General features: G+C 36.5%; 1 protein-coding gene across 2 annotated transcripts in view; it reads right to left on the bottom strand.

The window, feature by feature from the left end:
- Usp14 (ubiquitin specific peptidase 14) overlaps nt 1-12,846 on the bottom strand; it is a 45,845-nt gene extending 32,999 nt beyond the window's left edge. The window contains exons 1-3 of one of the 2 annotated variants that reach the window (XM_076837271.2): nt 12,643-12,846; nt 6,895-7,040; nt 4,190-4,222 (exon numbers count right to left, since the gene is read on the bottom strand). In XM_076837271.2, the coding sequence (XP_076693386.1) occupies nt 4,190-4,222; nt 6,895-7,040; nt 12,643-12,658 (195 nt within the window). In that variant the 5' untranslated portion in view covers nt 12,659-12,846. The remainder of the gene's footprint in view (nt 1-4,189; nt 4,223-6,894; nt 7,041-12,642) is intronic. The other variant, XM_076837270.2, reaches the window with a different exon arrangement.
- Between the last annotated feature and the right edge of the window lie 830 nt (nt 12,847-13,676).

Below are 13,676 nucleotides of genomic sequence, written 5' to 3'. Positions count from 1 at the left end.
ATTTAGTTGCATATTCTTGTTATTTTTCCCAATTGTTTGAAATTCAAAAAACCATTCTTAACTTTCAGAATGAAAAAAATAGGCTACAGGACATTTCTAGACTGCAATTCATAATTCGATAATCCCTGCTTCACTGTGAAGAAATTAAAAGATTTCAAAGAGCTTTTGTTATGTGGATTTTTATCTATCAATATTTATCACATTAAAAATTAAACCTGGGATTGGGATGTGGCTCAAGCAGTAGCGTGCTTGCCTGGCATGCGCGGGGTGCTGGGTTCAATTCTCAGCACCACATAAAAATAAAATAAAGATGTTGTGTCCACCGAAAACTAAAAAATAAATATTAAAAAATTCTCTCTCCCTCTCTAAAAAAAAAAAAAAAATTAAACCTGAGGGCTGGGGATGTGGCTCAGTGGTAGAGTGCTCGCGTAGCATAAACGAGGCACTGGGTTCGATCCTCAGCACCACATAAATGTAAAATAAAGATACTGTATCCATCTAAAACTAAAAAATAAATGTATTTTAAAAAAACTAAACCTGAGAAATTGTAATAAGTGTTTATTCATTTAAATATACTCTACCCATTTAATGTTAACTTAAAGAACACATTTAAGTTGGGTGCGGTAGTGCACACCTATAATCCCAGTGGCTCAGGAAGATGAGGCAGGAGGATTGCAAGTTCTAAACCAACCTCAGAAAATTAGTGAAGCAACTCAGCAAGACCCTGTCTCTAATAAAATATAAAAAGGGGCTGCAGATGCAGCTCAGTGGTTAAGTGCCCCTAGGTTCAATCTCTGGAACAACAAAAAAAAAAACAGCAGCAAAAAAAAAAAAAAAAAAAAAATAGCAAGATGGTAATCGTAAACCCAAACATATCAATAATTACATTGAACATAAATGATCTAATACTCCAATTAAAAGGGAAAGATTCTAGATTGAATAAAAAAGCCAGACCCAACTAGATGCTATCTTTTAAAAATTAACTTTAAATACAAAGAAACAGACTAAAAGCAAGAAGGAAAATGAAAACAATGATATAAAAAACAGTGGTCATACAAAGAAAAGACAAAGTAAATCTCAGAACAAGAAATTTAGCAGAAATAAAGAACATTTCATAATTATATAAGATCAGTTCATAAAGACATAACAATCCTATGTTGTGTATATAATAAGAAAATATCAAAATCTATGAAGCAAAAGGTGACAGAACTAAAAGGAGAAATAATCAAATCCACAATTATAGCTGGAGATTTGAATGCACTTGCTAAACAAGTAGACAAAACAAGTAAACAAACAAAAAAAGCAATAACGATATAGAGGATTGAACAATATAAACCAATAGGACCTAATTGACATTTATAGTTTATAGAACAGACAACCGAGAATACATACAAATAATTAGATATAAACAAGTAACAATAAACTTTAGAAGACAATAATAACATTGGGCATGTTATCTGACCACAAGAAATTAGAAATCAATAGCACATATCTAGGAAAAGCTTCAAATGACTGGAAATTAACCTGATTCTAAACAACCCAAGGGACAAAAAGGAAATCATAAGGTAAATTAGAAAATGTTCTTTGCTATATGATAATAAAAATACAATATATAAAAAACTTATGTATGCAACTAGAAGAGAAGTTAATAAATTTAAATCTTAGGAAAAAATAGTTTTCAGAGTAGATATCAATTGGGCAATAATATAAATCAACAAAATCAAGAACTGGAAAGGTTTACTGATAAATCCTTAGCACACTAATCAAAACACAACAAGCAAAAACATCCAATTTATAGGCATGGTAGTAATCTCACTTACTTGGGAGGCTAAACAGGAAGATCACAAATTTGAGGTCTGCCAGGGCATTTTTTTGTCTCAAAAACAAAAATAAAAAAGTGGCAACATAACAAGACTCCATCTTCAAAAAAAAATTTTTAAATAAACTACTATGTGTTGAATTTTGGTATTCTATGAAAGGATGTCTATAATTTTATCTGAAAAGACACTTCATTTTCCACCTGTATGACTACGTGAGGCATAAATTAAAGCAACACATCACAGCAGATTGAATATAAAAGAAAGTACAGAATTTAGCTGTTTTCTATGAAACGAGTCAAAAATTGCCTGGCACAGTGGCGCACACCTATAATGCCAGCAACTCAGGACTCCGAGGCAAGAGTATCACAAGTTCACGGCCAGCCTCAACAACCTGCCCCTGTCTCAAAATAAAAATAATCCAGAGATGGAAGTGTAGCTCAGTGGTAGAGTGCCTCAGGTTAAATTACTAAAATGCCCCTCCAGCGCGCACACACACACAAACACACACACACAAACACACGATTTGCAAATATTTATAACAATGCCAGTTCCTCTACTACATTTTTGTGTTGAAAAATATTTTTTAAATATGAAATGAACAATCCATTGATTATATTAGGTTTTAGATGTTTAGTTTGTTAATTCAGTTTTAGATATATGTATGTACTTACTTATGGTGGTGTAGATTGAACCCAAGTCCTTGCAGATATTAAGCACACATTCTACCATTGAGCTGTATCCACAGTCCCGTTATTATTTTTAAATGAATGAATACTTAAAAATGTATCAGCTTTAATATCTAATATGATAAATATCAATTAAAAATTGCTGGGCCCAATGGCACACACCTATAATACCAGCTATTCAGGAGGCTGAGGCATGAGGATCATTTGAACCCAGGAGTTTGAAGTGCTTGCCTAGCAGGCACCAGCCCTGGGATAAGACCCCAGTGTGAAAGGGTATATGGGGGATAACCAAATTACCAAAAGAAAAATCATATGATCATTTTAACCAGAAGCAGAAAAAGTGCTTCATTTAATAGCCATTCATAATTTAAATCTTAGTGAAGTAGGAAAAGATGTCTACTCTCATCACTTTCTATTCAATATTAATATATTAGAAGTCCTAGCAAGAAGTTATGAAAGAAAATGAAATTAGAAGTCATTTGTTTATCAACTATATGTCAACAATAATTTTAAAAAGAAGTAAAAAAGAAAGGAAAAAGTAAAACTCATTATTTTCAGATAATATGCCTATGTACACAGAAAACATCAAATCTAAATCCAAAAAGCTATTGGAACTATTAAATGAATTAATTATAAAATCTCAGGATGAAAACAAACTTAGGAAAATCAATCATATTTTTTACATTCTAGCAATAAATGCTGAAAAACACATTTTATAAAATATCATTCAACAGCAAAGAACCTTGTTCTAAGAATATAACAAAAACCATAAAATATTCTAAACAAAAAACCTACAACCCAAAGACAAAATAAAGACCTAAATAAACTTAAGAATTTACTTATTTATTCATTTACTTATTTTTTGGTACTGGAGACTGAACCCAAGGGTGGTTTACCACTGAGCTACATATCCAGGCCTTTTGATTTATTTTGAGACAAGATCATCCTAAATTCTTTATAAAGAATTTATAAATTCTTTATACTGGCTAAATTACTGAGGCTGGCCTTGAACTTGCAATCCTCCTACCTCAGCCTCCCAAATTGCTGGGATTATAGGTGTGTGCCACCACATCTAACTATTTAAGGATTTTAATACTACATATTAAGACACTCATTCTCCCAAAATTGAATTTAGATTTGATGAAGTTTCAAGCAAAATCCTAGTAGTCAATTTGTAGAAATTAACATACTTGGGCTGGGACTGTGGCTCAGTGGTAGTGCACTTGCCTTGCATGTGTGAGGCACTGGGTTCAAGTCTCAGCACTACGTATAAATAAATAAAATAAAGATCTATCAACAGCTAAGAGAAAAATATTTTTAAAAAATTATAAAAAAATAAATTAACATACTTATTCTAAAACTATAAGCAAATACATAAGAGCTAAAGTAGTCTTAAAAAGAGAAAAAGTTGGAAATTTTTAAGACTTTTAATATAAAGCTTTAATAATCAAGACCATGTGGTAGTAGTATAACTTTAATCAACTAGATCAATGAAACAAGAATCCAAAATTAGACCAACAATTGATTTTCAAGAAAAACTAACACAATTCAATGGAAAAAGAAAAGTATTCAATAAATGGTACTGGAACACATGGATATACATAATAAAAAAAAGTTATTTGGAATTTATTTTTGGTGTAATAATTATGTTACTGCATTGTAGGAAGTGTTCTTAATACTTACATTTTTTATTTTGATGTTTCCCCAATCATCATCCTGTTTCAAAGACAAACAAAAGAAAATTTAACCATCTCTGCACAAGTACTAAGTTTTAAAAGCTTCCTCAAATAAAATTTATCCTGCTTATGGATTCTATTCAAAATTAATTCAATCAAAAAAAAATATTTGAAGCCGGACACTGTGGCACACATCTGTAATCCCAGCAGCTAAAGAGGTTAAGGCATGAGGATCACAAGCTCAAAGCTAGCCTTAGTACTTAGCAATGCCCTTAACAACTCAGCAAAACCCTGTTCTAAATAAAATATAAATAGGGGCTGTGGATATGGCTCAGTGGTAAAGTACCCCGGGTTCGATCCCTTGTAACCAAAAATGAAGGTTTCAAAACACATACAACCTAAAAGCCAGGAAGTCTAACAATTGCTTAAATTGCATACAGTGACACAATCTAAGTACAGGGCAGCACCAAGTACTAAAACACATTTAAGTATACTTAGCAAGTACTAAATATTTGATGACAAATGACAGATCCTAATGTTTTGCAAGTTTAGAAGCAAGAGAGCGAATTAATAACTAAGTTATATGACAAGAATATGAAGACTAATTTATAAAATAAGGCATAGGTAACTAATGTGACTATATAATTTATCATCCAAACCAGGAGGCTCTTGAGAATGTAAGTGCTATTAAAAATTATACCAGGGGCTGGGATTGTGGCTCAGTGGAAGAGCGCTCACCTAGCACAGGCGGGACCCAGGTTAGATCCTCAGCACCACATAAAAATAAAGACATTATACGTTGGGGCTGGGGATGTGGCCCAAGCGGTAACAGGCTCGCCTGGCATGCGCAGGCCGCTGGGTTCGATCCTCAGCACCACATAAAAATAAAATAAAGATGTTGTGTTCACCGAAAACTGAAAAATAAATATTAAAAAAAAAATTCTCTCTTAAAACAAAAAAAAAGACATTGTGTTGTGTCCATCTACACCTAAAAAATAAATATTAAAAAAAAAAAATGATACCAGGCCAGGAGTGATGGCACCCACCTATAATCCCAGCTATTCAGAATGCTAAGGCATAAGAATCACAGGTTCAAAGCCAACCTGGGCAACGTAATGAGACCTTGTCTCAAAATAAAAAATAAAAAGGGACAGAGAGGTAATCAATGATTACTAGCCTAGCACATGCAAGGCCCTAGTTTTAATCCCTAGTACCTCAACAAACAATAATAAATTTTAAAATTAAAAAATGAATTATACAAGGAGGGAGCTGGGGATGTAGCTCAGTGATAAAGAACTTGCATAGTATGCACAAGGCTCTGGCATTCAATTCCCATCAAAACAAAAAACAAAACAACTAAAAATATACTAGGAAAATGAACCAAACTGATCAAGACAAACAAACTCTTAGCAATATCTGCATGTCCACAAATGTTTTGAGTCCTAAATCTCACATCTGTGAAGCAATTTACAAAAACTTTTGCTTCATATGTTAAACCAAGATTTTGTTTTATTAATACCATCCCTGTTCCACAAATGTAGTAACTTACTACAGCTAAGCCCTTCCCCTCATAAGATGAAGTCAGTTCCACATTACTCCTTTTCCTTTTTAGTTTTTTAAAAATTTTATGGTGCTGGGGATCAAACCCAGGGCCTCATGTGCCAGGCAAGGATTCTACCACTGAGCTATATTTACAGCCTACTCTTCTTTTCACAGAAGGTACCAGATATTCAATTTGTGTCTCCCCTTCATTAGTATGACTAATCATCTCTTTGGACACTCTTGTTTAAAAATGGAACAGTAACTTCCTAAAGGTCTTTTTCAGTTTAAGAACTATCTATTGCCTTTAATCATAAGAAATGGTACATCTTGCGGACTGAATCCAAGATCTTGCGCATGCTAGGCAAGCACTTTGCCACTGAGCCATACACGACTGCTTATTTTTAAAAAAACAAAAAATACTTTCTCATCTTTTTTGTGGCCCTTCATCAATGAAGCAGATATATGCTAGAGTCACTGTGATCATGCCAAAGGAACTAAATGAAAACTTAGGTCCCCTTGCTTTTTGAAAAATTTGACTCTCATCTCGTAGATAGGTGATAGCAATTGCTCAAGAGACAAAAGGCTCTTCTTCAATATGTAGGACATAAAAAAGAAAAAAGGGAAAAAAAATTTAAGCTTCTAGTATTCCAGAATCAGAGTTTTGGAAGAGATGTTTAAGAACTTTAAATTTTAACATTTAAATTCATGTACAATACATTCTTTACTATTTTAAAAAGAAAACAAATCTAATCATATTGTTGCATGTTTTTAAGAGAGAAAATTTTCCATCTCTATTAACTTAAAATTACTACAGAAATAAATTTTATATTGGTCAAACAAAATTAAATACTTTTAATATGTATTCATAGGAAAACATGTCGAATAATATTAATACCAATAATTATAAAATATCCCACTCCCCTAACATTCAAAGATATCTAATTGCAAAATAGAATCTAAAGTGATACTTTTATGTTTTGAAATAGGCACAACGTTCCTCCCATACGCAACATAAATACGAACAGAGCTTAAACCCATAAAATTATATATTTTCAGTGAGTAAAAAGGTACTATAAATGGTATATTAACACTAAACAGATTTCTCAGTGTTAATTATTTTCACTAATTATATAATGATAGCATATAAAGGAAATCTCAACTAAATTTTACCTTCAAGGTTCCTCCTTTCACCATAACTTTCTGTCTGGCTGGCTGGACTCCAGTCAGTGCAAAAAGCTGAGCCTTGAACACCATTGGAGGTTCATCAGTATTCAATTCTACACCTTCAAATTTCTCCTTTCCCCATTTTACAGTAACTGTAAATTAAAAAAAAAAAAAAAAATTATTTTTCACTGATAAGATTTCAGATTTAAGCCAGTTGCAGTGGCACACACCTGTGATACCAGCAGCTTGGGAGGCTAAGGAAGGAGAATCTTGAGTTCAAATCCTGCCTCAGCATTTAAGCAAAACCCTAAGCAACTCAGGGGGAACCCACCTCTAAATAAAATATTTTTTTTTAAAGGGAGGAAGGGGTCTTGGGACTTGGTTCAGTGGTTACACACCCCTGAGTTTAATCCCTGGTCCCAAAAACAAAAGATTTCAGATTTAAAAAACCCTCTGGGATCACCCACTGAGCTAGTTCTTGAAAGTCAAACTATGCCCTCTCATCTTTTTATGCTCATAATATCTACCTGATCAAGAAACATATGCATGCAGTGTGACCTGAATAAAATTTTACTGACTCTAACTTCTCATTCATTATATAAATATTGGAACATGAGACTTGAATTGACTAATATCACAAAATTGGTTAATTATTAATTAATTAATAAATATACAAGTTTTGCCAGGCACAACAGCACATGACTGTAATCTCGGCTGCTTGACAGGCTGAAGCAGAAAGATCCCATGTTCAAGGCCTGCCTGGGAGACTTAGGGAGATCTTGTCTCAAGATAAAAAAATAAGGGTTGGGGATGTAGCTCAGTGCTAGGGCACCCTTAGGTTCAATACTCAATTCTGCAGCAACAACTACAAGAAATATCCAAGTCTTCTAAATCCTACTCCAGAAATCTCTGCAGACTGAAGTGGATTTCTCATCACACTCAAACTGAACAATTTCCCAGAATAAAGAGGTTCACAGCCTTCATGAAGTGTTTATCCAAAGAATCATTTGAATCCATACATACTGTTGGAACAAAAGGAGGAGAGAAAGTTATACAGTTTACCAGGAGACAAGAAAATCTTGGAATAAAGTATACTGAGAATAGGCCAAGGATTATAGGTGTTGTTCCTGAGCAAGAAATGTTCAAATATTAAGAATCTATAGATATACCTAAATCACTAAAAAAATATATAAAAATCCCATATCACATTTATTAGGATGGCTAGTACTACTGGTTTTTTAAAAATTGTTTGTTTTTTAAACAGAACAAGTGCTAATGAGTGTATGGAAAAAACTGGAACCCATGTACACTGCTAATTTAAGTGTAAAATGGCACCCACTGTGGGAAACAATCTGGCATTTCTTCAAAAAAATAAACTCAGAATTAAGATATTCAATTACCAAGAAGTACTGAAAGCAGGTACTCAAACAGATAACAGTGTACATGTTCATAGCAGCATTATTTACAACAACCCACAATGGAACTGTATTCAGCCTTATGAAATTTTTACATATACTACAACATGGATTAATCTTGGAGACACTGTGTTATGTGAAGTAAGCTAGTCCTAAAAAGACAAATACTGGGCTGGGGTTGTGGCTCAGCAGTAGAGCACTAGCCAGTAGCCAAGCACATGCAAGGCTCTGGGTTCTATCCTCAGCACCACATAAAAATAAATAAATAGAATAAAGGTATAGTGTCCAACTACAACTAAAAAATAAATATTTTTTTTAAAAGACAAATACCATATGGTTCCACATATATGAGGTACCCTGAGTAATCAAATTCATAAAGACAAGAAGAGAATACCCCCTGTCATCAAGTAGGGTAAGAAGAAATGGGGAGTTTTATTTAATAGGTACAGAGTTTCACTTTTAGAATATAAAATTTCTAGAGAGAGAGACAATAATGATGGTTGTAGAAAAATGTGAATATACTTAGTGATATCAAACTATTCATACAAAAAACAGTTAAGATAGTTGCTGGGTGCTGTGGCTGATGCCTGTAGTCTTGGCAACTTAGGAAGCTGTCAGAGAAGGGCAACAGCCAGTTAAGATGGTAAATTTTGTTACATATATTTTACTCCAATAAAAATATCTTGGTCAGGGTTCGATCCTCAGCACCACATAAAGTAAAATAAAGACATAACTAAAAATATATATCTCTTGGTCAGCCTCATAAAACAGCTAACTTTTAAAACAAGTAATAATAAACTCAAGGATACACATTGTTTCCATTGAAAATTTTATATCTTTAAAAATGAGAATCTCACAACTAATAGTTGTCTGATTTCAAACTTCTGAAATCAGAATTTGAAAACCTGCTTCCAGTTCTATCATCAGTTCGTTGACTATATCAAGCACTCACTTTAATTGACAAGCACAGAATCTATATATACTTACTATATAAATTACACAATAATGTTATTATATATTATAAAGGTATGGAATACAGAGGAATGCTTCATGAACAAGAAAGGATTTTTTTTATAGGAACTGCTAACTTTGGAATTATGACCATCAACTATTTGTTGTTGTTGTTGTTTTTGTTGTTGTTTTTTTGTTACTGGGGATTGAACCCAGGGGCACTTAACCACCGAGCCACATCTCCAGCCTTGATAAGTTGCTAAGGCTGACTTTAAACTCATGATCCTCCTGCCTAGCCTCCAGAGTCTCTGGGATACAGGTATATGCCACCATAACTGGCTGGCCATCAGAAAAAAATTCAGAGCTAGCCAAAGAATAAAGAAGTTTTCCTAAAAGATGAGATAGGGGCTGGGGATGTGGCTCAAGTGGTAGCGTACTCACCTAGCATGCGCGAGGCACTGGGTTTGATTCTCAGCACCACATAAAAAAATAAAGATATTGTGTCCACTTAAAACTAAAAAATAAACATTAAAAAAAAAGATGAGATAAATATTCAATAGCATAGAGCAATATGGTGCTTTCCAAAATGTAAAAAATCCCCAAAGTGAAGGGGAAATAGCAAATTAAACTGAAGCTGACTAAGGATCGAGTCAGGAAGACACGTAAGTCAAACTAGAACACACATGTGAGTTCTATGTTGTAGGCTATGTGTAATCCCTGAAAGACTTTCATAAAAGATATCTTGGTCTGGTTTGAATAGTATTGGATTACTTTAGCAGTAGCAGGTAAAATCAATTTGCAGGTGGTATAACTGTAATCACTAAGAAAATAGAAATACAATACTAGGGGGCTAGAGATGTAGCTCAGAATTGGAGAGCCTGCTTAGGATGTTCTAGGCCCTGGGTTTGTTCCCTAACAACAGAAAAAAATAAATAAATAAGAAACATACAGTCAGATGCAGTGGTACATGCCTATAATCCCAAAATACTTGGGAAGCTGAGGCAGAAGTATTCAAGTTTGAGGCCAGACCAGGTAATTTAGCAAGACTCTGTCTCAAAAGAAAGGGCTGGGGACGTAGTTTAGTAGTGGAACACTTCCCTAGCCCTGGGTTCAGTTGGCGAGGAGGGAGGGTATAAAAATAAACCAAGCTAAAGATGATATAAGATTAAATCAAAATAATATTAGAAATTGCCAGTCCTACAGCACATGCCTGTATCAGCTGAGGCAAGAGGATCTCAAGTTCCAGGCCAGTTCAGGAAAAAAAAAAAAAAAAAAAAAAAGCTGAAGACTTAGCTCAATGGTAGAGTGCTTGCCTAGTTGAGAGACAGTTGAGATAGAGAGGGACCAACCAGAGAAACCTATTTAAAATTTATTTAGCTGTGTCACCAGCCATGGATGGCCTTCTTAAACTTTTTGCTTATCCAAAAAGGGAAATCATACCAGTAACACAGGATTATGTTAAAGATTAAAACAAGGCAAAGCATATAAAACCCCAGCTCACATGGCGTGGCACTGTGGCCTATGCCTGTAATCCCAGCAGCTCAGAAGCCAACCTCAAAAACTTAGAAAGGGGGCTCGGGATGTGTCTCAAGTGGTAGCGCGCTAGCCTGGCATGTGTGAGGCACTGGGTTCGATCCTCAGCACCACATAAAAGAAAATAAAGATATTGTGTCCACCTAAAACTAAATATATATATATATTTTTTTTAACTTAGAAAGGTCCTAACCAACTTAATGAAACCCTGTCTCTAAATAAATTTTTTTTAAAAAAGGTCTGGGGATGTGGCTCAGTGTTTGAGTGCCCCTGGGTTCAATCCTGGGTACAAAAAAAAAAAATCCAGCTTACATTGGGTGTTCAATAATCTTTATCGTACTTATCTTTAATCATTTAAGAATCTAGATAGTAAAACTTAAGGAATGGTACTTAAAATGTTCTCTTCATTTTAATATAAGGCTTTTTGCTGATCTTGAAAATATAGACTCTCAACATGGAGATGTCAATGGAAGGGACCTTTGAAATTTACTTCAATACCCACATGTTGGGAATGAGAAAAAGATCTGATTAAATATTTAACACAGAACTAAATTTTTAAGTTAGAATCTATTGTGGCATTTTTTGTAGGAATAAAGAGAAAGACTGGTTTTGTTGTATGTTTATAAACCTACCGATGTGTTAGTAGGTAGCCTTCTTTATCAACCATTATTTAATTAATGCCCCCTCAATTTAATACTGCATATCCCATTTCAAGATAGGATATTTCAAGCTGTGGCTTTAGAAAAGGGTTGGGTAATTATTATTAAAGCTTGGATTCAAAATTCTAGACCATCAAGAATCCAGCTAGAGATTAAACAGTACTCTTGATTCACTGAAAATCCTGAACCTTAAAGGAACTATGACACAGTCGGGTAAGGGACAGTCAATGAATCACATATCCATACCTAATTAGGGCCATTATACACATGTTAGGTGCCATTTTGAATAAGACTGGAAAACAGTAGGTCCATTAAGTAAGTAAAAATGTGATTCCTGGTCAACATGTTAGGCAGCCATCGAGCAAACCAGTCCTGTCAAATGCCAAACAAAAACGCTGGCGGAGGGCTAGGAATATGGCTCAAGTAGTAGCGCTCCTCTGGCATGCATGGGGCGCTGGGTTCGATCCTCAGCACCACATAAAAATAAAATAAAGATATTGTGTCCACCTAAAGCTAAAAAACAAATATATATATTTTAAAAAAAACGCTGGTGGATATTTACATTCGTCTACCTCTCAAAGCTAACACAACACTTGGGTTACAGAAGTCCAATACAATATATGATGAAATGAAAACGAATAAGTAAATACACAGGTTTTTCAATCTGCCTCGGAATAGAACTGAAATGGGCATAAAGGGGGCAGCTGAGCCAAAAGGCAGCAAGGGGTAAGCAAAGGGCAGCTATCAACCCCAAGGAGGATGAAGGCCACTCTTAACATCCCTGAGTCCCTGCATCCCTACCCTCTTTCCCCACTTCCTTCCGCAGCTGCCACCAAGAAGCCCAAAGGAATAGCACTGCACCTGCAGCCTGGTCCCTGGCACCCCAGGACACACCCTCACCTTCCCCAGCACACTAGGACAGCGACAAACTATTCTGCAGAGTCATGACTCCGAGCAGCTTCCCCATCTCTACTCCGGCTCCCATCCCACCCAGCAGGCGGCTCCCACGCGTGGCAAGTCTCCGTCGCAACAGGGAGGAGAAGGTACCAGGGTCGTCCCCGCTCTGCAGCCACCCAGCGCACCCCACCCTGGCGCTCCCCGAGTCCGTGCCCCGCGCCCGCCTCTGCAGGCTAGGCCTACGTGGAGGCCTAAGCGTCCGCCTCGAGAGTGCGATAAGAGGCGAGGAGGGAGCTCACCGGAGTACAGCGGCATGGCGGGGGTGCGCAGGGAGGTGGCGGCGTAGGAAGGCTGGTCCTGGCAAAGACCGCGCAGGGAAAGGGACCAGAAGAAGCTTGTGGAGGCGGCCGAGGTGGAAGCACGGTGGTGGCGGCTCGGGTGCGACGAGTCTCATTCAAACCGGCCACTGGCGATGACGCAGCAGCACGCAGTTCGCCCACAGAGAGAGACTGCAGGGAGGAGACGCGGCAGGGAGGGCAGGGGCGGAGCCTGCAGGGTGGCTGGAGCCGGGCGGAGGCGGGAGACGGACAGGCGGAGCGAGGCAGGGGAGGGCCGTGGGCACGCGGCCCCAGCCGCCGGAACAGGTGCGCGCCTGCGCACTGGACGCCCACTCGGGCTGACTGACCGCGTGGTTCACGAGGCCCCGCCCGCCCCGCGGGTTGAATGGGAACCTGCCTTACCCCTGGCTGTCTGATTTTGAAAAAGTGATTTTCCCCCGTTTTGAAAAATGGTGGGTCATTGCAACCAGAGATTTTTTGTTTTTCACGTACCCAGCTAGGGAGCTGGGAGTTGAGGGGCCTTGCTCTAGGTCACATTTATTAAGGGGATTAAAATGTATTGAGCATCGTGATTGTACCTATATAAAATTAGTGATTATACAAGGACTTATTCTAAATCCCAGCTCTTACTAGCTGTAGGACTCTGAGCCTTAGTTTATCTATATAATTGAAATGATAGTGTCTACATTCTGATTGTTTTGGAGATTAAATTAGGTTATGTAAAGAAGGTACTTAGCACAGTATGAAATACATGATAACTATTATATCACTTATAATATTAGATAATTTATAGTTGTTATTGTAACAGTAAAGACTTGCAAGGGGTTTCGTAGAGCATGGTTACAGAAGCAGGCTATGGGTAGCTTTATTGCCTGTTTTGCAAATGTCTGGTAATATAGTTCTCTAAAATAGAACTTTAAAAACAGTGCATGTGTCTGGAGTGGTGGTGCACGCCTGTAATCCCAGCTACTCAGGAGGCTAAAGCAGGAGAATGT

Source organism: Callospermophilus lateralis, chromosome 17, assembly GCF_048772815.1.
Source record: "Callospermophilus lateralis isolate mCalLat2 chromosome 17, mCalLat2.hap1, whole genome shotgun sequence".
In the NCBI taxonomy this organism is placed as follows: domain Eukaryota; kingdom Metazoa; phylum Chordata; class Mammalia; order Rodentia; family Sciuridae; genus Callospermophilus; species Callospermophilus lateralis.
Note: the sequence above shows the minus strand (reverse complement) of the source record. Positions and strands in the feature narration are given on the sequence as shown.